Source organism: Eublepharis macularius, chromosome 4 (assembly GCF_028583425.1).
Source record: "Eublepharis macularius isolate TG4126 chromosome 4, MPM_Emac_v1.0, whole genome shotgun sequence".
Lineage (NCBI taxonomy): Eukaryota > Metazoa > Chordata > Lepidosauria > Squamata > Eublepharidae > Eublepharis > Eublepharis macularius.
In genome coordinates this window covers 155,488,132-155,513,722 of record NC_072793.1, presented here as the reverse complement: position 1 = coordinate 155,513,722, position 25,591 = coordinate 155,488,132, and the positions used below count along the sequence as shown (strand labels likewise).

Genomic DNA, 25,591 nt, shown 5'->3' with positions numbered 1-25,591 from the left:
TTCCCTGTGGTGGTGGTGTTTAATTCCTCTTCTTGCAGGTTCTTTTGCATCTGTGTGGTAGGTGAAATTGACTCTTTCTCAGGGTCATGGGCTCATGGATGGTTGGCTCAGGTAAGTAAAAGAGGACTACACCTTCCATAAGGCTGTTCAAAACTGCATGTATGTGAAATAACCTTAGTAACACAAGACTAAAATGAATGCTAAACAGTGACAATTTGGGGGGCAACAAGGTGGTTATGTATAATCTCTGGCCAATTGATTTGCTCACTATTTATGATTGGCTGCCAAATGTCGACAGGTCTGTTAGTGGGGAATGGGGGACACAATATTCAATGGATTGTGTGAGAATGTGAGAGGGCACTGTAGTGTCTGAATGATGAAAAGCCATGTGACAATCAGCCTTAAGCTGATTGCAAAAAGCCAAACCGTTGACAAAAGATTGTCTCCCTGTTCATGACCAGTGAGTAAAATCTCAGTCAAACCAGGGGATATTCAAGGAACACTAAGAACTCTAGTTTGTTATTATTATATTGCCCTTGTTCTAGTATTTTCTGTGAAATCCACTGTATTACTGTTATTGATTTCTTAGCTCTCACTTTGGCAATAGAGTATGGTAGCTGGGGACATAGTGCGCTATTTTTCCTGGAGAGTAAAGTATTGAGTGATCTTGGTGTAGATACTTATGATATAATGTATCAGATTTAAGGACAAGGGATTGGGCAGGGAGATCGTGATTCTATGGATATAAACTTCTTTGTCGTCATCTTGCTTATAGTCCTCTTAGGTGTGATGAGAAGAGATGATCTCTGCCATAGAGGGTTTGTAAACTAAAGTCATGTCAATTTGATCCAGAGGAGTTAGGCGTGTTATTCTGCAGTAGCAAAATAGTTAAGAGTCCAGTAGTACCTTTAAGAGTAGACTAACCAAGTTTATGCTAAAGTTGGTTAGTCTTAAAGTTGCTACTGGACTCTTTGCTATACAGCTCAATTATTATCAGGAGGTAGATGGATCATGCATATTACTCCTACTCAGCAACCACTCCATTGGCTACCTATCAGCTACTGGTCTCAATTCAATGTTTTAGTTTTCACATACAAAACCCTTCTTGGGCTCAGTCCCTCAGATCTGCTGGACCACCTCTTTTCCTATGCTCCTCCATGGTAGCTTTGCTCACTTGAACAGAGCCTCTTGCAGATGGCACCCTGCAAATGGCAAAATGTATACCTGCTCATATATGCACATTTTCTGTTGTGGTCCCCACCTTATGGAATGGCCTGCTTGATGAGGTTAGGACAGTTCCCACCCTCCTGGCCTTCCACAAACTATACAAATCTGAATGATTTAGGAGGGCTTTTTATACAGTTAGAAGGGCTGTACTATAAGGAAATGGTTCAGAGGGATGCTCTGGTAAAGGGATAGCAACTGTAGACTATACTACTGCGTACTGTCTGTTGCTATAAGTATACTCTTACTGAGTAGTTTCTATATCATTTAACACATTATGTTTAATTGCATATGCATTGTTTCAGCTCTGTTTCATATTTCTACTTGTTTCCAAATTTCTGCAATCCTGTTAGAATCTGTGCAAACGTCCTATGTTCAGTCATGAAAGAGTTAAATTGTTATTCTGTTTGTTTAGTCAGCTAGCTAATTAGCATAGGACCACTTAGGTGTCGAGTAAAAGTTCCTGCCAGAGAAAGTGGGAGTCTTTAGTCTTAATGAAGGAATCTAGGATTTTCTATAGGATGAGCTGGTTTATTGGGGGGCAATTAGCTAGCAACATAAACTGAGTTTTTATTGCTCTTTGTTCACTTTCCCAGAGAGAGTCTCTTCTCATGCAGTCTAAGTTCAGTTTAAGTTTTTCTTTCTGAGTTTCTTAGCATAGCCATCAAGATGTAGCCAATTAGGCATTTATTGTTTTCCCCTACCAATGTATCCTTCTTATCCTGTTATGTAGTAAAGAATTTTTATAGAGCAGAACCACAGAAGTCTGTCTACTTATTTCCACTGTGCTAATATCATACTCTGCTTACTCTACATATCTCATGGCTGTGGCAACCCCAACAAATCCACACCCCATTGCATTGTTTATTGAATGTCCCAGCTTTTGATTATATTGACCTACACTGTGCAATCCCCCTTGAGTCTCAGATCTTTTATGCATAGACGATTTGCCCCTGTTTGGCCCTATACTGTGTCATTTCTGCTTTATGCATAGCATTCGATATCTTCAGCGGTGCTTCCAAAGCTATCTCAGTGTTTGCCAAAGTTTAGAGGATGCTGGTTTCTTGCAACTTGTTCCTCAGTGCAAAAACATATGGGTCTGACTCCCATTCAGATATTTACTATCACCTCACCTCTGCCTGCCTTAGACCCACCCCCTGCATGGTGACTGATCTGTTTGGCTCTTCTACCCTCCTCTACCCCTTTCTCCCTCCTCTCCTTTCCCTCTCCCTCTGGCTCCTTGGGAGCACTCAGTCCATCCATTGTACTCCACAGCCCTCCTGCCTTGTCTTGGCTATCCTGAGGAGAGCCTCTCTGATCAGCGCTGTTATTTTATCTATACACTAGGCTTGCTAACCTCCAGGTGGGGCCTGGAAATCTCCCAGATTTACAGCTCCAAAGGACAGCGATCTCCTAACTATAAACTTCAGTTACCCTGAATGAAATGGCTGCTTTGAAAGGTGAACTCTGTAGCATTACAGCCTGCTGAGGTCCCTCACTTTCCAAACCATGCTTTCTTCAGGCTTCCCCCTGCAAAAAATCTCCCGAAATTCTCCAACCTGAAGTTGGCATAACTACTATAAACAAGTAATTTAAAGGTTTCTGGATGACTTGAAACTCAAGTCATCTCTGCTGCACAGTATAATTATTGATCACTATGTTCATAATCACAGTGATTATCACCCAAAGCAAAAAAATGCAAATAGATTATCAAAGCTCAGCCCGTGTGCTATGAAGAGGTCCTAGAAGACTTCACAGCAGATTCTAGTTTTAGTGGCCAGGAAGATACAGCCTTAATCTCTTAGAGTCTCTCTACACAAGACATCTTACACAAGAGGATCAAGTGAAAAATCTTATACTTCTTCTCCCATTCTGGATACACATGCACTGCTAGGGAGACAGAGTACACTTGAATATAAAACCACACAGAAAGTAAATCACTTGAGCATCCCTGTGGAAGATGTCTTCCGTAGAGAGACTCTTAGAACAAGATGGTTTTAGCCAGAACTTGTATATGCAACCATTGTAAGAGGAGAGAGAGGAGAGAATTCTTGGGCAGGATGCTGGCAATTGGTTGCTTTAGAGGTTTAATAATTATGCAAAACAAATGATGTGTACAATGAGGCAAGCATTTTCAAAGGATCTTTCTTTCAATTGGAACTCTTTTTTTCAAGAAAAGAAAAGAAAAGAAAAGAAAAGAAAAGAAAAGAAAAGAAAAGAAAAGAGTGTCCATGCAGATAATTAACGTCAGAGAGAAACCCAGCCCTGAGGTGGAAGTGCATAGGGCACCAATAAAAAAATGGGCCAAATAAATGAACTTTCACTTCTGAAAAGATCAAGAGCAAGGTGAGAGATTGAAGGGTATTGGTGAGAATAGTGATCTGTAAATAGCATAAGTAAGTTTGAGTCTACTGTGAGAAGAACCTACATTGACATTTCATGGGCCCAGTTGTCATACAGTTTCTAAACCAATTTTGTTGCAGCCCTTTGTCTGATTGGTATGGATTGAAAAAGAGGGAAGTAGGCTTGACTTTTGCCAAGAAGAATATCTTTAGAGTAATATATAGACCATAATTCTTGCTACATTTTCTTCTTCTTCTAGCCCTTTCCCAGTTCTTACTGCTGCTTGTGGCAGCCTTGGTTGCTAAAAATGAAGCTTCTGAACAGAAGGCATGGATGAACTGTTTCAATGACGTTGATTATGAGGGACTTTTAAGAATTGCTAAAAATGGGCTGGACAAAACTTCAAAGCCAAAGACCATTGTGATTGTTGGAGCAGGAATAAGTGGGCTCACCGCTGCCAAATTACTGAAAGATGCTGGGCATCAGGTAACAGTGCTTACTGAGACACATATATATCTTGAACCTTGTGAACAAAAGGGAATGAGTGCTTGAAACAAGGAGGCATCAATGGTACTATCTGATGCCATTTCCCGCCCTCATTCTGTCAATCAAGACATTCTTTTTCTCATATTACCAAGAAGCTATCATTTCTAAACACCATGCTGGCAAGTGGCTGAGCTCTAATTTAGCCTCATTATTATAGCACTTTTATGGTTTTATGGTTTGGGGTGGGGGAGGAACTTATTGCTGAAAACATTTGCTGGAACCAATACATTTTTTATTGCTCTGACCCCAACCAGAAGTCTAGTTGATACTATCATGATTCCAGAATATTACACGTAGAATCCGTATCCCGTTCTCAGATGCCTCTCATGGCAGATCAGTTGTGAAAAACTCTGGCACATCAGCTACTGTTGCTATTCAGTACTGAAGAACACCACTATAGATCAGCTGCCATACGCTGTCAATGTCACTTCCTATGTTTCTACTACTTCTGTATGCTTCAGTAAACATGACAGTTTCAGCAAACTGCACCCCACAAACTCTTTCCCGGAGTAATTTATCATGATCATTATTATTTTGATGAAGTAGTATGAAGCTGTATCAAAGGTGCAAAAAATAAAAGGAACAATAACATTTGCATTTGGTTCTGGAGTGGGCAGTTCCTGTGCCATACTGTGGTCTCATTATAGCTAAGTTGGTATCCTACATAAGTATTAAAATATTTGTACACCATCGCTTTTCTCCCTGAAGGTGGCTTATAAAGTAGCTTGCAACAGTTAAGAACACTATATAAACTATATGCTGGGATAGTCCTGAATTCATTGGCTGGTTCATTGGAAGACACAGGGGGCTAAAGAGGTTAAACCAGAAAGTAAGTGAGAAAATAAAGGAGCAAAAAATAGAGAAAGAAATAAAACCCTCAGGCTTGGCTGGTGGAAGACAAACTGTAGCTGGTGCAAAGCATTTTTATGGTTTGTGACCTGGATTAAGTTCCCCCTCCTCAAGCAACAGAGCCATTCTGCCCCTCCTTGAAAGTGGCAGATACAGTTTTATTGTCCATGTGTCCAGGAGTGTGGTGACTGGTGGTGAGCCAGAACCCACTGCTTCAGACATACAAACCAAGAACAGCCCACTGAGACACTCAAGCAGCCCAGTTCAGAGAAGGACTGATAAGGCACAGGGCAATCCTATGCAGAGTTACTCCAGTCTAAGCTCATGGATTTTAATGGGCACAGATTGGAGTAAATCTTTTTAGGATTGCACTATTTTGTATTTATTCATGTTTTAGGGTTCACACTGTGAGGGATGAGAGAGATGTGAATATCTCTGTGAATCCTCAATATGTGGCATATCCCATCACTCACCTGGTGAAGGATATACCACCTTTCCACACATGTGAATGTGTGTAGCAGAGCACACAGTGAAATCCAGTGAGAAGAAATATAATTTAAGATAAGCTTGTTTAGTTAAAGAATAACTTCATTTAAATAACTATTTACAGTAATATAAAAAACAAACTGAGAGCCGAGCTACAAGTGACGCCTGACACAGGTTGGACACTTGTCAGCTTCCCTCACGTTTTGATGGGAAATGTAGGCGTCCTGGTCTTGCAGCTTGGCTCTCCATTTAATTGAAGTGTACAGAGCAGCAGTCTATGGGAGGGAGAACATGCAGTCAGGAGGGGATTGCAGGCATCGGGCTCTCGCCGGGCGCCCCTCTTCCCCTCTGCTGGGCCTGTGTGGGTTTCTGTAAACTTCAATTAAATGGAAAGCCAAGCTGCAAATGCCTACATTTGCCATCAAAACTTGAGGGAAGCTGACAAGTGTTCAACCTGTGTCAGGCGTCACTTGTAGCTTGGCTCTGAGAGAAACGTTCATGTCTTGATTGAACAGGAGAGAGAGAAACAGTTTCTCTAACAGACATTTTACAACTGACACAGAACAGAATCTTCACTCACAGCAGGGAGGGGCTAATTCAGGAGCTACAGATAAACAAACTATACAAAGTATCAAGCCCTTCACGCTGCAAACACCCTGTACATTCAAATGAGGCCACAGTGTTTTATTCCTACACAAACCCAGTACAGAGTGCTGAAATGAAGCCTGAACCATTACCAGTAAGAAGGAATGGGCCAACGCAACTATTCAAGCGGCTCCTTGCCATCTTTCCTGGCCCCCTCCCTCCAACCACACTTCCCTTATCTTCATTTCGTGCTTGCCTGCTGATTTACCTATCTCACATGGTTGTTGTGAGGATAAAATGAAGGGAAGGAGAATGATAGAAAGGCGGGCTATAAATGAAACAAATAAACAAAGAATCTGAGCCACTCTTGCTATCCATGCCCACTCCATCTGACTTCATTTCATACAATGTGTGGTGTTTCATGCTGGAAGTGATTAGGGGAGTGTGCACTCTTGGGGCCCTGCTCGCTCTCTCCCACTCTGGAGCAAAAATAGCCTGAATGGAGGACCCTTCCTGGCCCTCTCTCAGTGAGAGTTCCATTTTGGACACAGTGAATAAAAGCTGCTGGTGGTGGTGGAGGATCTCTATTAGCCATTAACAGAGACATTGAGCGGTGGATCAACTTGAATTGAAATGCAGCTGAGGCCCAAACTAGATCTGGCATCTTCCTTGTGTCCAACACAGGGACAACATCACCATTTAAAATCCTAAAACGGGCTATTTAAAAATGCTGGAAGTGATTTTTAATTAATTAATTAATCCGTTTTCAGCGCGATCCGCAGCTCCTCTGTCACACTGGAAAACAATTCCCATTTGGAGGAAATTTTTAATGAATCTGTCTTCAGAGCGACCTACAGCTCCTCTGTTGCACTGGAGAATGATGCTATCTTCTGGTGGGATGTACTATAGACAAGTGTCATTAAAAATCGCCCATTTGAATTCATTGAAGCCAGATTCATTAAAAATCATGCTTCTCTGCTCCTGTGCCTCCCCCTCCGCTAGCCAGTCAAGTGGACCCAGGGGGGCAAGGGGTGGGGGGTAAGGGTAGGAGGCTGACAAGTTTACGCCAGTTGCAAGGCTCAGTCTGGCAATCCTACATTGTAGGCATTAAAATGGCGGCAATGTCCCAGCATCGGACCAGAGGAAACCATCACATCTAGTTTGGCCCATCCACTGAGTGAATTCTGAACCAGTTCTCAGTACTGTCTGGCTAGCCCTTGGACCAGTTGTGAAGGCACTCTCTCCATGATGATTAGAATTTTTTTTAAATCTAGAAAATTCTTGTAGATTGGCTTTAAAAAATAGTTAAATTGAGAAATATGTCAAGTTCTTGAAAAGAAAAGTCTTAAAAAGTGAGCATGCCTGGAGCATATGGCGGGGGAGTGGGGGTGGGACAGTGGGAACAAACCATGCTGAAGACTGAGCAGTCTATGTATGACAGAGGAACAAGGGTGCAGAGAAGGGGCAGGAATGTATGGACCCATTTCAGGAGGGTAGTATGTCTGTGGCCTTAGTGGTCTGTCCTTTGCAAACTGATATTCAGTTGATCAATATGCTGTGCTTTGGGATTTGGCATATTTATGTCTATTTCCGGCATAGCACACTGTAAGGAAGTGGCAGTGTGAAGGTAAATCATGCAAAATGTCCTTGTTCTTAGGTTCAGATTCTGGAAGCCAGTGATTGTGTGGGTGGCCGGATAAAGACCTATCGTGAAGAAGGCTGGTATGTGGAAGTGGGGGCCATGCGTCTGCCCAAAATACACAAGTAAGGAAAAAGACATGCTATGAATCTTACTATGGTTCTGTGCATAGGATTCAAATCTGAGAGTGGGTGGAAAGGGAGGATGCTCTGAACTAACTCATACCGTAAGGTGCTACTGGACCTGAATCTCGCTCTTCTACTGCAGATCAACATGGCTACTCACCTGAAACTGAACTTTGTGGTGTCAAAATGGCTTACAGATAGGGTTGCCATATCACTGTAGGCAACTGGCGGTGGGCGGCGGAACTCACTATAAATCTCCTTCCTCAATTGCATTTCCAAACTGGTTCCTCGTTCTTTTCCTGAGCATAAAGAGTGTGCCATATCCAAGGCTCATTTTAGAAACATAGGCTGTGATCATTAACAAGCAATCAAGTTGGCACACTTTACACTGCAAATATCTACTCGTGGTTGTGAAAGCGAAAGTAAAGTGGATCAGAATGGAACGAGTGTGGAACTATTTTTTTTTCTCCTAAATTGAGACCTCACCTCTTCTGCTCTATATGATGGTATTTTGGATCATGGGTAATGTGTACAGTAAAAATACATCCACTGTTCATTTTTCTCAGTCATTATCTGATTTGCAAAGGCTTGGTTGCATACTTGCAGTGTCAGTTGGCATGCCTGCTTATGTGAATGTGCCATGTACCATCATGGGGTATTGTCTTGTGTGTTGAAAGCGCCTGTCTCTTTTCCTATACTTTTTCAGAATTGTCCATGAGTATCTGAAGAAATTCAATCTCACTGTAAATCCTTTTGTTCAGACGGATGAGAATGCCTGGTATTTGATCAGGAACATAAGGAAAAGGGTGAAAGACGTGATGGCTAATCCGGATGTTTTTGGATACCCAGTGAAGCCCAATGAGAAGGGCATATCTGCTTATGATCTCTTTGACAGAGCGCTGAGCAAGGTATGTGCATTGTGAAGATTAATCATGGACCAATGCGCTCACCTAGCACTCATTCCCCACTTCACATGTGCAGATAATCCCATGCTTGACTGCACAGATATTGTTCCCTGTTAGAAGAGTGCAGTGCGTGGCCCTAAATGGGCACCACTCTTAAATGTGCCCTCCCACCAGCGAGCAGAGACAAGGGAGGCTGCTATTACGTTTTTGTTTTTAAATGTTTTTTCCCTCCCTTTCAACAGTAGTTTTTTTAAATAACCTGTTTAAAATTGTACCAGCATAAACACAATTGTTACAATTTATTTAAAATATTTTATCCAGCTTTCCTCCTAATCAATGTGACTGAAAGCAGTCAACAAGACTGAGGGGACTCAGGAGGACTGAAACAATCAGCGCCGAATCAGAACAGATCAACAACAATCACTATAGATAAAACAGTAATAAGATAACAAAATTCAAGCAATCAGTATAAGAAACCACTACATGTGCATCAGATACTTCTACTCCCCCCCCCTTTGGCTCTTCAAAGCCATCTGAATAGGTGCCAATGTGATGTTTGGGAGAGTCTTTCAGCAAGATGACTCTGAGCCCAATTCACACTGCCCCTCAGAGGAAAAGGGGAGGAAACTGGAGGTAGTTGTTCTATCTCTGAGGGCCAAGCTACAAGTGACGCCTTACACAGGTTGGACACTTGTCAGCTTCCCTCAAATTTTGATGGGAAACGTAGGCATCCTGGTTTTACAGCCTGGCTCTCCATTACAGCTGCAAGACCAGGATGCCTACATTTCCCATCAAAACTTGAGGGAAGCTGACAAAAGTCCAACCTGTGTCAGGCGTCACTTGTAGCTTGGCTCTGAGCTTCTCGCCTTCTTCACTCACTCAGTTGGCATGTAAGCAGGCAGCAAGAGCTTAAAGAAGTACCAGGGCCAGGCTTTGGAGGCTTGATGACTGTCCAACAATACCAACCCTGATGCCCTAGTTGGTGCCAATCAAATGGATATGGGGAAAGAATTGCATGGTTCAGGGCCTGTTTCAGCCTTGTTCCGCCAGGCTCATGGCTGAGGTGGGGCCTCCACTGGCCGGAGGATGCAACATCTACCCCCCTCCCTGTGAAAGCTGCCCACCACTGTTTGTTTTTCAGCTGCTGTTACTGTGCTGCTATATCTAGTTGTACTACTGTATGGTTCGTTAATAGTTGTATTGCTGCCACCAGGCAAAGAGTGCTGCTATTTTTATATGATGTTTTAATATTTTAATATGGAACGTTTTAAAATGATTTTAAAGTTGTTATCTGCCCTGAGCCTGCTTGCGGGGAGGGCGGAATACAAATACAATATAAATAAATGTGATATAAATAAACATGGAGCTGGATGGAACACAAAAAGTCATCTAGTCCAATCCCCAGCACAATGCAGCAAATTCACAGCTACTCGCCCACTCGCCCAGTGACTGCTGCTCTGTGCCCGAGGAAGGCAAAAACCCTCCAGAATCCCTGGCCAGTCTGGTCAGGAGGAAAATACCTTCCTGGCCCCAGAGTGGCAACTGACATTCCCCTGGGCATATTCTGAATAAAATAAATACACTTAAGCACTGGCAAAAATTACGCACATTTCCTTGACCTGTTAACAGTCTTATGGCTCTATATGAGAAACTTAAGCCTCCAAACAACCAATTTCGTGTTTATTTAGATCCCTGGTCATTACTATTTATATGCCACCGTCACTACATGTAAATTGATGGAATGATGTGTCACTTGTGAATGACATTGTTTCTGTTTCCTGTTTCTGTTTCTCTGTTTCTCTGTGCTTTTCTGGCATCAATATGAATGGCTTCTGAACAGCTAACAAAAAACTGCAAGCTTTTAAAGGAGAAACATGACCCAGTTTCCACCAAGGTAAGAGAAGTAGGCATTTTTTTCTTAAAAACCAATAAAGTGGGTCTCATTTCCCTATACAAGTCCTCAAACTCTTCAGAGGGGTTCCTTTGGACATGGAAAACTATGGCTCATTCATTCTACACATAATAATGACTCAGAGCCAGTTTGGTGTAGTGGTTAAGAGTGCGGGACTCTAATCTGGAGAGCCGGGTTTGATTCCTCACTTCTCCAATTGAAGCCAGCTGGGTGACATTGGGCTAGTCACAGCTCTCTGGAGCTCTCAGCTCCACCCACCTCACAGGGTGTTTTGTTGTGGGGATAATAATGACATACTTTGTAAACCGCTCTGAGAGGACATTAAGTTGTCCTGAAGGGCGGTATATAAATCGAATGTTATGTTGTTGTTGTTATTATAGAAAGTATGAAAGTCCTGGAGCATTTGGGCTCTTGAAAAATGGCACGAGGGAGGGGGTAGGATTGCCAGGTCCCCTGGTCATGATGAAAGCAGGGGATGGAGGGGTTGTATGTGTGTGTGTGTGTGTGGGGGGGAAGTATCCAATAGGAGGACAATCTAGAGCACTTCTGAGTCGCATGAGGAATTCCCAGCATGACACGGAAGTGCTCCGGAGTGCATGGGAGTGCGCTCTGGGGTTCCTATGTGCATTCCCATGCTTCCCCCCTACTAGCCAGGAAAGAGGTGGTGGAGGACAGAGGCTGGGTGTGGAGGATCTCCTGCCCACACTGGGGGGGGGCAGGTAAACTTGGGGAGCCCCTCTTCCCGCATCATGGTCCAAAGCATGGATAGTCCTCTGTGGCATTTTTTAAGCAAGAGAATTCCTGTGGTAAAATGGCAGCAGAATCCCTGGGTTGTCTTCAGGGATGCCATATCATGTAGGTGGAGGGGGCATGTGTGTGTTCATTAAAAGCAGGGAGAAGAAAGCACGGGGAAAGACACCTCAGGGCTCAGATTTCCTGGTGAAATGCATTTCATGTGAGGAGATTCTAAGTGTCTTTTGCCACGTTCATCATAGGACATGGCAACAGCAGAAAAAATCCCTACCAAATTCCTTTAGAAATGCAACAAATTCTCATATACCTTCATAAGAAAATGAAATTCTATTCAGACTTAATTGTTATACAGCTACAAGAGTTGCACAAATAGCTGGTTCCTATGAGGTCACGAAGACTTCCTCTAAGTCTCCAGGTTCACACTGACTGTGATCAGGGATTCCCAGGAGGATAGGTGACTACTAGGCATGGTGACTAAAGGGGACCTCCACATTCAGAGGCAGCAACCTCTGAATACCAGTGCTAGGAGGCAACAACAGTGAAGACCTTGGCCTCTTTCCCCTGTTTCTTGGCCCTCCAGAGTAATTAGTTGAGCACCGTGGGGCATAGGATGCTGGACTGGTTGGACCATTATTCTAGTCCTGGAGGGCTCTTCTCATGTTCTTATTCCCTCTGGGCCTCCCTCACATTACCTTTACACAATCCCAATATCATATGAAATTAAATCACATGGTTTACCCAGAGTCATGCTACAAGTGACAAATTACACTTGCATGGCAAGTGAACAGACTCACGTGTATTCCTCCCTGTTCACTTGCCATTCACTTGCGTTCCACAAGTGGAGCGCAAGTGAATGGCAAGTGAACAGGGAGGAATACACGTGAGTCTGTTCATTTACTATGCAAGTGCAATTTGTCACTTGTAGCTTGGCTCCCAGTTCCATGGGAACTTGGGATAGCTACATCCCTTAGAATTTGGTTCTCCCCCTTTCTTGATAGCCCTGAACGTGATTATTTTTGTTAAAAAACTTGTGCATCTGGCCAACTCATTGGTTCTATGCACAACTAGCTAGCCACTTGCCTGTAGAAAATCTCTATGCTATGCTCCCATGAGCAGGGAAAGATGGGAACAGTGAAAATATACAAGACCTTACAATTTATGCAGAAGAGAAGTGCATGGTCATTATTTATTTATTTATTTATTTATTTATTTATTTATTTATTTATTTATTTATTTATTTATTTATGTCATTTATAGTCCACCTTTCTCACTGAGACTCAAAGCAGATTACATAGTGTGAGATTAGTACAATCAGTAGCAAGGACAAGGGTAGAGGTAGAGGCAGGCAGTAGCAAATCATCTCTGAACATCTCTTGCCTTGAAAACCTCAGCAGGGATTTCACTATAAGTCAGCTATGACTTGATAGCAAGTTAAATATCTTCACACACACACATACACACCATTGTTTTTAGTTATGAATTTTGAATTTGACTGAAACACAACCAGGAACAGTTGGCAAATAGTGGTCACAAGTTGGTAGCGAGGATTGGGATGTTGGTGGAGAGACAAAAGCCGTAATTGGGGGGGATGTGGCCACAAAGGGACCATAAAAGGAGCTATAATAGTGCGGCCAAGGAACCATAAAATCTGCAGTTGACACTGGTAGCCATAGTCTAGCTACAACCAGAAATTTTCAGTTTCCAGATCTATATTTTAAAAATACATGGCTTGTTCTGAGATGGTAGGCAAAACGAGGTGGGGTGGGGTGAAAAATGGATTAGAATTTGAAAGTGAAAAATGGATTAGAATTTGAAAGTGAACAAGGAAGTAATTGTACTTTCAACAGAAAAATCCATTTCCCTCTACTAGGAATTCTTAATGAATGAAGGAAACCTGAGCAGAGGAGCTGTGGATATGATTGGGGACCTCTTGGATCTGGATGCTGGTTTCCACACATCATTTTTGAATGACCTCTTAGTAGCTCCTATCTTTTCACAGGACAGTAGGTAAGACAGAAATTTTTGCATTATCTTGATTAATATGTTTCTTAAATGGGAAGATTTTATGAGCCCCTGAGCTTGGGAAGCCAGGGGCCAATTGTTAGCTAATAGTAGGTAGCAGGGGTGAATTACCAGAGATGATATATCCCCATCTAAAGGCCGTGAAACTTTCATGATCTGTGGAAGATGATGACAGCTGTTCTGTCACAGTGTTGGGAAGATAAACTTTTGATCTTAGTTGTTTATTGTGGTAGATCTTGATACAGACATCTGAGAGTTTTGTTGTACGTGCTACCATAGCTCATTTAAGTGACTTGGTCTTTCACATTCATGGAGCGATGCAAATTAAACAGAACAGTATGAAGTAGATCAGAATCACCTTGGTCTAGTTCACATATAAATGTGTGTTACTTGTCTAACATTTGATTACTTACTGCTTAACGATTTAGAGCTGACCAGTGAAAAGCATTGTGTCCGGGGCAGACCTCTCTCACCCCGGACTGGGCCCACCCGGCCACCCCACCAAGCCCCCCTGGGCCCTGCCGTCACCCGCAACGCCCTCCCCAGCAGCCCCCACTCATGGGAGGGCCCGGGACGACACCGGGCCCGGCCAGGGAGCAAGCTGTGGGCAGGAAGCCAGCCGCCGCACAACCGAGGAGACGGGAGGGCCTGCCGTGGCCGCAGCTGCCGGAAGAGGCGCAGAGGGGCCCGCCACTGCCGCCGCCGGCAAAACAGCCAAGGCCGGAGCGAACGCCTGGCACACCGGCAGCGGCGGGGCTGCGGGAGCAGCGCGGCGACGTTGACGTCGCCGCCGCCGCCCCGGCCGCCCAGGGCAGCGGCCCGAGGACGGGCGCAGCCCTGTGCCGGCTGGGGGAGGGCCCGGGTGGAGAGACCAGGAGGTGGGGCAGTGAACAAGCTGTCCCGGCCCCGGATTGGCTGGATGGCTCCTGGGAGGGCTCCCCCGTCTAAAGTGCAGGTGGAGGCTGGCCTGCCTCAGCCAGGGATTGGCTCGGGAAGAACAGGACTCAGGGGGAATAGGAGGTACAGGGGGTGAGAAGGATGGGCACCAGGCCCAGTGGGGACAGGGAAGCCAGGTGCACAGGCAGAGGGCGGCGGAACCACAGACAGGGATTGGTGACGGGTCCAGGGGTGGAGGAAGGAGGGGCTATAAAGGGGAAGCTCCCAGTGATGCCGAGGAGGAGTGGCTGACTGGAACGTGTGGCAGAGAGAGAACGAGGGGTTTCCAGGACAGCGGGTAGGAGGCAGGCCCTGGTGCCTTAACCACTGCCCCTACCCAGTCTGAGGCAGAGGGAGCTCCCCACCTCCCCCTGGTGGCGACCCAGAGGACGGCAGGATGAGGGGAAGGCGCGGTTGGCGGGGCGGGGCCTCACAAACTGTTTTATGAGAGGAGGTGTGGCATTGTGCAAACTCAGGAGAAACGGTGTTGTTCTAATAGCGAGCTGGATGTAGCCCAAGAAATCAGGAGCTATAATGCAAAGTCTGATCAAATAATATCCATCAGATTCATGGAAAGCCCATCAACATAACCACCATTCAAGTTTACTCCCTAGCTACAGATGTAGAAGAAGGTAGATGCTTTTATGCAATGTCCAGGAAGAAACTGGTCATATACCTAAATTGATAATCATAGGTGACTCTAACACAGAAATAGGAAACAAAGCAGAATCAAATATTGTTGGAACCTTGGACGAGGATTATGAAATGAAGCTGGAGAGCAACTCCTAAAATTTTGTGAAGCCAACATTTTGTTCATCTCAAGCACATGCTTCAGGCAAGTGAACAGTTTTATGTCTGGATGTCACTGGATGGCCAAACAGATTAAATAATCAGAAGCAGAAGATGGAGAAGCTTTATTCTTTCTGCTAAAACAAAATGAAGTATTGATTGTGGTACAGACCACAAACTGTTTATGTCACAAATCAGAATAAAAGAGAAACACTAAAAGAATCATAGTGCCAAAATATAATCTACATAACTTTCCTGAAGAATGTAGAGACCATGTAAAGAACAGATTTGCATTGTTAAGTTCCATTGAATATGAACTGGAAGAACTGTGGCCTGGAGTCATAGACCTTGGCCATTTCCACACATCTTTAAAGGGACAGCCCACTTGCCAAATGCTGCCGGCTTTTCTCCTTCACTGCACATGTCTCCAATTTCAAAATGGGAGCAGGCTGTTTGGCTTCCATTTTTTGGCACCTTTTCTGAGAATGCACTTTCCCACACTTTCCTGCATTGCTAAAATGCACCCCCCAAAAAACCAAACCAGAAGCTGAACAGCCTGCTACCGTTTTCAAACTGGAGACATGTGGAGTAAAGGAGAAAAGCCGCCAGCATTAGGTGAGTGGGCTGTCCCTTTAAGGACGTGTGGAAACAGCCATTATTAAGGAAGATTGTATGAAGACTATTCCCAAGGCTGGCTTGTGCATAGAAGCAGGTCCGGCAACTGCCTCAAGTGCTGAGGCACCAGAGGGGGCACCGGGGCAGGGGTGCGCACCGCAGAGCTGATGGCGGCAGCGCTGGAGAGCTGGGAAGCCACCCACGTGCCACCCTGGCTGCCTGCCATGCCTGGCCCGCAGCTGCTGCAGCCTCCCAGCCCTACCATTCAGCTGCCTTGTGCTGCTGTCACTGCCACTGCTAGCATGCGCTCCCGGCTGGGCGCAGCAGCTGCGGGCCAGGCACAGCAGGCGGCTGGGGCAGCGTGTAGAGCAACTGAGAGGATGCACACATGCCGTCCCAGCCGCCTGCCACGTGACGTCATCACGCAGTCCAGGTGCATGCGCGTTCTTTGCACATGCGCATGGGGACAGCAACAGTGCTGAAGCTGGCCCCGGCCTCAGGCGCCAGAAAACCTGGCACCAGGCCTGACTATTCCTATAGCCAAAAGAAAGGAAAAGCCTCAACAGATGAATGATGAAAGTCTTAAAATTGCTAAAGACAGATGAGGAGCAAAAGTAAAAAGTGACAGAAATAGAATCAGAATTCTAAATGCAGCTTTTTAGCAACTTGCATGCAGAGGCAAAGGGTCAGACTAGATGATACTTTTTCCCACTAGTTTGCATGTGTTTTAAAGCATTTTCCACATCCAGACAGCTGCTACAAGGAACTGCTTGTTTTTTTTAAAAACCCAAACAGACTTGGAATGGTTCCAGTGGTGAATGAAGGGCTCCTGCCTCCCCCAAGCAGATTTTTATTGCACAAAACCGATGTGTATGTATGTGATTTTGCAATTTAGCTGCTCCACATGGACTATCTTTATACATAGAGTACCTTGGCAAAATTGGAGAACTAATCCCTACCCATGTGCATTTTTTGTGCAAGAAAACTGCTTGGCGGTGGAGGGGGAGGCACTAGCCCTTACTCTCTCACCTACCCCTTTTTTACAAGCAGTTCCTCACAGGTCCTGTGTGGATTCAGGAAGCACTTGAAAACACACAAAAGCAGTGAAAAAGTATTTGTTTAATTTGGTCTCAAAAGGACTATTAAAATAACCAGTGCAAAGAAATAGAAAAGAACAATAAAAAAGGAAGAACAAGAGATCTGATCCACATGATCCAAGAAATCAACAGAGAATTCAAACCACAGCTAGGGATGCTGAAAGATCAACAAAGAATTATATTACCTAATCAGGCCAACAATGCATTTATGATGCATTTATTTATTTATACCCCAAATTTATCCTCAGCTGGGAACTCAAAAGCAGTTTCAAACATCACTCTCTTCTCCTCTGTTTTCCCAGAACAATGGCCTTGTGAGGTTGCTTAGGCTGTGAGTATGTGTGGCAGAGGGATGATTTGAACCCAGGTCTCATAGGATCTTAGTACACCACTCTGTCCACTTTGCTATGCCGTCTCTCAATGCAAAGAAAATAAAGAAAATCAATATTAAGAAACTACAGTAAAGATGGAAACAATTCACTTAAGAACTATACAGAAGAGATGAAAGGATGCCAGATTCCTTCAAAGAAGAATCTTTTGATGAAGAACCTGCCATCTTAGAAAGTGAAGTGAAAGTTGCGCTCAAAGATATTGGGAAAAACAAATTATCAGGAGTTGATGGTATACCAATAGAGCTTTTTCAAGCTACAGAACCCGACTCCATCAAAATCTTAACAACAGTATGCCAACTAATATGAAAAACAAAGCAGTGGTCCACAGATTGGAAACACTCAGTTTAATTTTAAAAAGGAGGCATCTAAGGCTGCAGCAAACTAAGGTCTGAACATCTTAAATTGGAATTTAGTTGGTTGACATGCCAGGATTAGCTGTTCTGAAACCATATCTCTTCTAGCCTAGTCTAGTGACTTGAGTCACTAATGACTTTTTTTTTCTGGTTACTCTGCTTACTCTCAGATGGCCAACTACTTAAAAGGAGAATGCAGCAAAAGCATAGAGAATTATGAAATAACAATATGTTTTTTTTTTGAGGGAATTTTAAAGAAACTTTATAGAGACCAGATTAAGACAAGAAAAGAAGAATCTCTTCTTAAGGGTGACAATCCTTAATTTCTACTATCTGTAATACGGACAGTTCAGCATTTTGGTTTTTCATCAATTCTGCTCTCAAACAACGGACAATGATCCCTTGTTGTACGTCTTCTCAGTCATGGGGAACGTATTTTACAAACTTGTTTCCCAATAATCCAAGGAGGATTACCACATGGCCAATTACCACATGGCCAATCATCACTGTCATTTAAGGAGTATTTTTCATAAATCGGCTGTGTCAGGGTAAAGCCCTTTGATCAGACTTGAAACCCAATGAGTTGTTTACGGTGAATCCATCCTAGTGGGCTAAAATCTTAGCTCCCCTCTTTACATATATAAAACCTTCTGATGAAATTCCTAATGCATGGAAACACTTGATAATAGTTCCAGTTTTTAAAAAAGTGTTGAAGATCTGACTCCACAAGCTATCAGACAATTAATTGACTTGCCTTTCTAGGAAAGCTTTATACTTTATATTTTAAGGTTCTGAATTGGGTTGAACAGCATGAGATTTTTTACTGGGAACAGAGTTCAAAAGAGATGCTTCTACCTTAGGACACTGTCTAGTACTTATTTATCTGGTTGAGAAACATACCTGCTTAGGTGGTTATCTCTTTGCAGAGTTTATGGATCTCAATCAGCAGAGCTTTTGATTCAATATGCAGAACAAGAATGAGGGCTAAATTAGCTAACACTACTATTGATTGAAAACTCTTGTGGCTTATCCAACAATTTCACACAGATCTCACTGCCCAGGTACAATTTGGCCCAGAAGGACAACTGTCTGGATTGTTCAAATTAGATAAAAGAGTGTGGCAAGGATGCCATCTGCCTAAATTGGCCAAGTTCAATGTTCCCAATCTTCTTTATGCAGATAATTCAGTTCTTTCCTGTACTAAAGTGGGGTTCCAAAGATCACTAAGAACTTTTTCTACTCTACTGTCCTAAGGAGGGCTTGTATTTTAATTATAAAAAGTCAAAAACTATAGACTTATCAAAGAAAAAGGAAGCACCCTTGTTTACCTGTCCCTTTGATGGTCTTCGGCTTGATTAGGTCAGGGAATTTAAATATTTGGATATCCTGTTTACATCTAACATACCTTGGAGTAACCACCATAAGTTGGCATCCAATAAGGTCAGACCAAGTGCATGAGTAAAGGTAGAAAATATATTCCTGGTGCCATTTTGGCTTTTAATCTAACAGTTATACTCCATATTTTATTTGATGCCTCGATTTGAATAAGTTCTGCCAGAGCAGCCCTGGACTGTCCAGTTTCGCAGGAGGCATTGCTCTTCCTGCAGAATTTGGCCAAAAATCATTGGAAGCCAGGGCATGGCTTTCTGCATTCAATCTAAGGCTTAAGCAGATTTTCAGTGAGAACAGGTATTTGTTTGTACTAGGATTGGATTCCTGTAAAACTTCTTGGATGAAATTTTTTTGGCCCTTGATATTAATAAAAAATCGTGGAAAACATGAGACCCTCATCTTAATTAAGAAGTGTATCCCAAACTTTGATTATTTGAGTGTGCCATGTTTGGTCCTCTCAGTATTTTAGCATCTGAAGATAAGCATGCATAACTACAGGTGAATGTAAAGCATTGCAGCTGGAGATGAGTTCCAAGACCTTATGGGAAAGGAGAGAGAGATTAATGCCATATAGCACCATGTCAATGTTCTGGTCATCTTGATTCTAAGCTCAAGGAACAGCAAGGGAGAAAAGATGGCACTGTTTAGGGACATAGGGGAATTCTGAGCAGCTGAGACTGCTAGTAGAGTTGGAAGAGCAAAGGGCAGATACAGGGGCATGTCTGTAGATAAGGGAGGAAAGAAAAAATGGAGAAAGGCCACTGAAAGGGTTGAATGTCAAGACAAGTTTTTGCAGAATGAGGAAGGAGATTAGAAACTGGTAAAAAGGATCTGAGAGGGCATTTGGGTAGTGAACTTTGGGCAGGAGTGGAAGGAACTGACATTTGACAAGGCAAGACCTGAGAGACTCTGAAAAAAAACACCAGAAGGTAAGGTTAGTGCATAAAATTTGATAAGCAAGATGTTACTGTGCTCTATCCAAATATGGTCAGAAACCATTTAGTTCTTGAAATGGTTTATGAAATATATGAGTGGCATAATATTTGGTTGATCTAATGAATGTTGTTCAATTAGTGATTTGTTCACAATTTTTGCATTTTCTTTCTTCTTCCCATCTTCAGTTTAGATGAAATCACTGGTGGGTTTGACCAGCTGCCCAAGAGCTTCTGCAGTGAAATGCCTGGGATAATACGCTTTAACTCTACAGTAGAAAAGGTTATCCGATCAGGCAAGAAAGTAAGGGTGTGGTTCCGCCAGGCAGGCAAACCTGTCTTATCATCCCTGACTGCTGACTACGTCATCATTACAGCTACTACAAAAGCCACACGGCTCATCAAATTTCTTCCTCCTCTTTCCCCAACGAAAGCTCATGCTCTGCGTTCCTTTCATTATACAGGTGCCACTAAAATTGTCTTGGCTTGCACTGAGAAATTTTGGGAGAAAGATGGGATTCGAGGTGGGCGGTCAATTACAGATCTCCCCTCCCGGACTATTTACTACCCAAATCACAACTTCTCCAGTGGGCTAGGGGTAATCTTGGCTTCTTATACCTTGCATGATGATGCTGAGTTTTTTGTTCCTCTGAGTGATGAAAAGTGCATTGATGTGGTCATGGATGACCTAGCAGAAGTTCACAAAGTTTCTAAAGATTATCTCAAATCTGTTTGCACTAAGCATGTGATACAGAAATGGGCTCTAGACAAGTTTTCAATGGCAGCATTTGCTTTTCCTACCCCATACCAGTTTAGTCACCTTTTCAGGACTTTGTCTAAGAATGAAGGAAGGATTTACTTTGCAGGAGAACACACAGCCCATCCCCATGGTTGGATCGAAACAGCGATGAAATCTGCTATTAGGGCAGCCAGCAGTATTCACCGTGGTATCCATAATATATTGCCAGATTTATAAAAGCAAGCCTAGATGATGTCTAGCCCTCATGAAACTCTAGGTTTGGAGTCAGAGGTCATACTGTGGGAAGACCAAGGATTTTTCCAGTCATGACTCCCACTCCTTGTAAACGCCTCCCTCCTTTAAAAATTCCGTGAAGCACCGTCTCTTCAGAAACTCCATAAAACAGAGGGATCCAAACGACCGCCCATTGGATACCACTGGCCTCTGGACCTCTTTTCACCCAGCCCCCAATCTCCACAAAACGCAGAGCCCCCTGCTCTTTGTGACTCTTCTGGGGTATTTCTAGTGCTAAGAATCTTCTCTAGTGTCATCCTGGCTCGAATCACAGAGCTCAACTTCCCTCTGCAAGAAGTCTCCATTTTGCCCTCTGCTGCAGGCTCTTGCTGTGGGGTGGATGAACGACTGGTACCTTCCCCACTGCTACAGACTATTCATGCTGAACCAACAACAAAAAAATGGGGACCTGCTGGCCCTGCCCACCAAATGATTTCTGTAAACAGCCCTTGAACTAAATAGTTTGATGACTTCTGCTGTAATAGTTGAAAATTTTTTTCCCCATCCAGTATCCAGTGGCCTGTAACTTGGCAGTCCACTGAGAAAAGTCTGAAGCTCCCTCCAGCCTAATTATCCTTTCTTCAGCCTATGTGGCTGTTCTTCCAATGAATAATCACTTAGGCTGTTTCAACACTGCCAAATATAGTGCAAAAATCAGCTATATCACTGGGAGCCCACAAAGGCTAGGGGGACCCCTGGACTTGCACGGGAAAATCTCTCCCGACGGTTCTGGACAAGAAAACGGGGGGAGGGGCTAAGTGGGAAGTCTCTGACAAAGCATTTTTAATCGTCTCCAGTCGTTCCCATGAACAGCTAAAAAAGTGTCACGACGTGGAATAAATGGAAATCAATAATTGCGGGATGATACAGGTATTCACGAGTATTAGCAGAAAAATAGCAAAAGTATGCGTGAGTTTTGCGCTGCAATAAGGCCATGTGGAAACGGCCTTAGACTGGAGGAAGGCTGTTTAAACTGATAGAACTTCATGTAGCCTAAGATAGGATACATGCCAGGATATGTTTTAATTTGCTGTTGTGTGTTTTTTATTTTTTTTTATTAAGATTTTAAAATTCATTATTTTTATTTCATTGACTGCCCATTGAATTATTTTTAGAGTTTATTGTTAAGCTCTCTGAACCTCAGAAATCTATAAGCAATATATAAACATGTAAGAAATATATAAACATTTCAGATAAATGTGAAAAACATTTTAAATAAAATGTGAAAAACTAAATACAAATTCCTTATTCCTTCTTAAAATCAGTTCATAATGGTAATCCCAGACCCTCCCTTGTCATTTTTTTTAATAGTCAGACACTTGTCTGTTTTTAAGAAACATTTACTTCTAAAGGAAAAAGGTACACGAGATTCCTATAAAACAAAGAACTCTATTTCCTACATATTTATTCTACAAAGACCACACAAGCAATATGGAGAAACTGCTTCTTCTTAACCCTTAGAGAGGAAGTCACCTGACCTATTAACCAATAGTCGTTTCTCAGTTTCCCTGGGCACTATTGGCTCTCTGCCAGGTTTCCTTCCAGGTCATTACAAACAGGGAGTACACTGGGTAAACACATTAACCCCATAATGACTGAATGTCAGACCTTTGCAATCTATAATTTGATTATAATTTCCTTGTAGGAGTTGATAGGCTCGGAGGCTGATTAAAGACGGAGTCTCCCTCTTGCTTTTGGTGGCACCTTGTTATCTGAGCTTGCAAGAAAACGCTGTGTATGGCATCATGTGGGCCTGGGATTCCTAAAGGTTCTGGGGAATCAGGGCACTATGGTGGATTTCCAGCAATGTCACCTTGACATCTCTGTCCTGTTAACTGCTTTCCCATAGAGATGTTTCTTCCTTTCAGACTTTCATCATCTCACATAAACCAAGCAGATCCTTCTAGGCAATTCCTTGTTTCTTAACAGCCTTCACTATTGCTAAACTTTGCAACCCTCATCTGTCTCTCTTTGCAAGAGCTAGAGCAAATGTACCTTTGGGAGAAGGCTTGCTTTGTTTCAAGCAGGAAGTTGAAGCCCTCATAGATAGATCTATTTATACATAAACAGCCCAGCCTGCTCACTCATCATGAGTATTAGCCTACTATTGTTTGTGGGTGTGAACCACACAGTTACAAAGAACCACAGAAGGACATTCTGGGACGAGGACAGAAAAAGACAGATAACTTGTGCCACCTTTTCTCGCAAGGGATAGATTCCTGTGCATATATGTTATAGCAGTGTTGATGTCATCCAATATTTGTGCACAGGCCATTAACAGACTTTTCTTTCCACACAAAAAAACCTGCTTTATTTTAAACTTGTAAAAAAAAAGGGGGGGTATTTCTTAGGCTGAACACAATAGGCATGAGAGGTTTCTTATGTCTGAAGGGGCAACAACCCAATTGCCAGACTTTGTGAAGAGCTGTCTGGAAGTACCCTGAGAAGGTCCAACAGACTGCTTATGGGCCTGGCAAGCTGGTGCAGGAGCCCCTCAATGTCCTCCAGGCCCATGGGCCACCCAGCCATCCACCACATGGGAGGCCCATAATGGCTGCCAGTAGGTTGCACATGTGGCACCCCATGCCATGCTGGAGTTGCCAAATGCCCTCCACTTCCCTTTCCAGGCACTGAAGGACATTCACCACCTAGTCCAGTTGGGCCTCCATACATCATTGATCTGCCAGAGTGGCCATGAACAACATGTGAGAAGGAATGGGGGCATGGTCAGAAGTGGGACTAGTCACTCCCCATTTCTGACCAGACCTAGAGATGCAACCATCTGGTTGATGGGTGGGGTGTGGAAGCGTCCTGTGTCCTGCCAGCAGGGTGAAGGGTATCCCAGAGCAGTCTTCCCACCCCAATCCGGCATTCATGAGTGGGGCACTCACCCTCAATGGGGTAGAGTGGTGCGTGGGGGAATATCGCCTCCAGGATCATGCTGCCCTGCATGGATGCCTTGGGTCCCCTGTAGAGATGGGGACGAACAGCAATACGAACTTTAAAAAGCCACAAACAGCCCAATCAGCTGTTCACGAACAAGGCCCCATTCTAAACAAACAGGTGGTTGTTGCAAGCCTCGTTCATTGCTGTTTGTCAAGCCAGACAGTCTGGCACCTGCAATCAATTCCCTTGGCAACTTAGACAGGGACTGCCTGAACTCTGTCTGAACTCCTGCTGTTGCCCTGGAAACCCCAATCAAAGCCCAATTTAGCTTGATAGGCAGGTCTTCCTTTCAAGTGTGGAGCTCCAAATTTGTTACAAGGAAGCAAAGAGCAGGGGGAGTCCTAGCTCTGGTTTTACAGATAGTGAGGGAGAGACGGTTGCTGTTCGCATTTTGAGAGAGAGACAGGGAGAGTGCATTGGAGCTTGAATTTTCTTTGTGTGTGATGGGATAGGGATCTACCTCTTCAAGTTCCAGGGCTGCTGCCAGGCTCTGGGCCAAGCTATTATTTATTACTTGTACCTTTCCTGCTGCCTGCTCAGGTAAGGTTTCTGGGAGTGGTGCGGTAGGGATCTAACCCCTCAGGTTCCAGGGCTGCTGCCAGGCTCTGGGGCCAAGTTATTATTTATCATTGGTACATTTCCTGGTGCCTGCTCAGGTAGGGGTTCTGGGAGTGGTGTGGTAGGAATCTTGATGGCTGGAGGAGAGCCTGCTGGCCCCCACGAACAACGAACATGTTCGTGAACAGGTCATGTTCATCAGTGTTCGTTGTTCGTGGATGGCAATGAACACCGAACACCATGGTCGTGGTTTTTTTCCTGTTCGTGCCCATGTCTAGTCCACTGCTGTTGCCAGCCAAGGAAGAGTGGATGACCATGATGGCCTCCGACCCTGGTGTAAGGCCACAGGACTCCACTGGCTCAGGCAGCCTTAGTCCTGTCCTGCCAAGGGGCAGAGGTTCTTTTAGGATTTGAGGACAATTAAAACCAATTGATGGGGAAAGCAAAAGACTTTATTACACAAAGCAAATACAGTCATTATACAAGGCAAGGGGAATAAACATACAGCATAGCATAATATAATATAAAGGAAAAGAAAGATGCCACCTGATGCAAGCAATGCCCTTTCAGTCACCGGGGGACCCTCTCTGACGGTGACAGGCAGACTCCTTCAGACAAATACAACTGTACAGCATGCTACCAGCTTTTGTCTGTACTGAATCCCCACTAAGAGGGTCCTTGCTCAGACTTATATACCTTAAAGATGGCTTATGCCCACCTGCAACATCAGCCTCCCCAGAAGGGTCTTAATGAGAGGGAAGGTGACTAATCAGGGGGCCAAGGCTAAGGAATGCTGTCAGTGTCAAGCTGGCCTTGATGATCTAAGCCTAGCTGATAAGAGTTAGCAACTGGCACTTACCCAAGGCCTGATTGCCTGGTCCTCCCTTAATCAAGATATACTCTTCTCGAGGTCAGAGCTTACCTCAGCCAGAATCAGCACCAGCTGGCAAGAGCTTGCATCAGCAGAAAATGAAAGAGCAACAAGACATAATGTAGTATAAAGCACATATTCAAAGGCTTATGCTCTTTAGCCAAGATGGATAGACCTATGGCACCACTAACTCCTCGAAATACAATCCTCTTCCACAATTTCCAATACAAGTTCCTTGTGGATCCTACAGACTCTGCTCTGGGCTTGGCTCTCTCCTTGCTGTTTTAG

The 25,591-nt window shown here is 43.8% G+C and overlaps 1 protein-coding gene across 1 annotated transcript; it reads left to right on the top strand.

The window, feature by feature from the left end:
* Positions 1 to 86: 86 nt before the first annotated feature.
* LOC129327696 (L-amino-acid oxidase-like) lies at positions 87 to 20,871 on the top strand. The gene is made up of 7 exons (XM_054976450.1): positions 87 to 111; positions 3,827 to 4,053; positions 7,691 to 7,797; positions 8,504 to 8,705; positions 10,543 to 10,596; positions 13,238 to 13,374; positions 20,085 to 20,871. The coding sequence occupies exons 1-7, from the start codon at positions 87 to 89 to the stop codon at positions 20,869 to 20,871; spliced, it is 1,539 nt and encodes a 512-aa protein (XP_054832425.1).
* Positions 20,872 to 25,591: the final 4,720 nt, after the last annotated feature.

What these genes read in the sequence shown, in the direction of transcription:
- LOC129327696 (XM_054976450.1), top strand. Translation starts at nt 87, where the DNA reads ATGGGCTCATGGATGGTTGGCTCAG. An exon ending in CTCATGGATGGTTGGCTCAG is followed by an intron (nt 112 to 3,826) that starts GTAAGTAAAAGA and finishes TTCTTCTTCTAG; the next exon opens with CCCTTTCCCAGTTCTTACTG. An exon ending in ATCTTTTCACAGGACAGTAG is followed by an intron (nt 13,375 to 20,084) that starts GTAAGACAGAAA and finishes TCCCATCTTCAG; the next exon opens with TTTAGATGAAATCACTGGTG.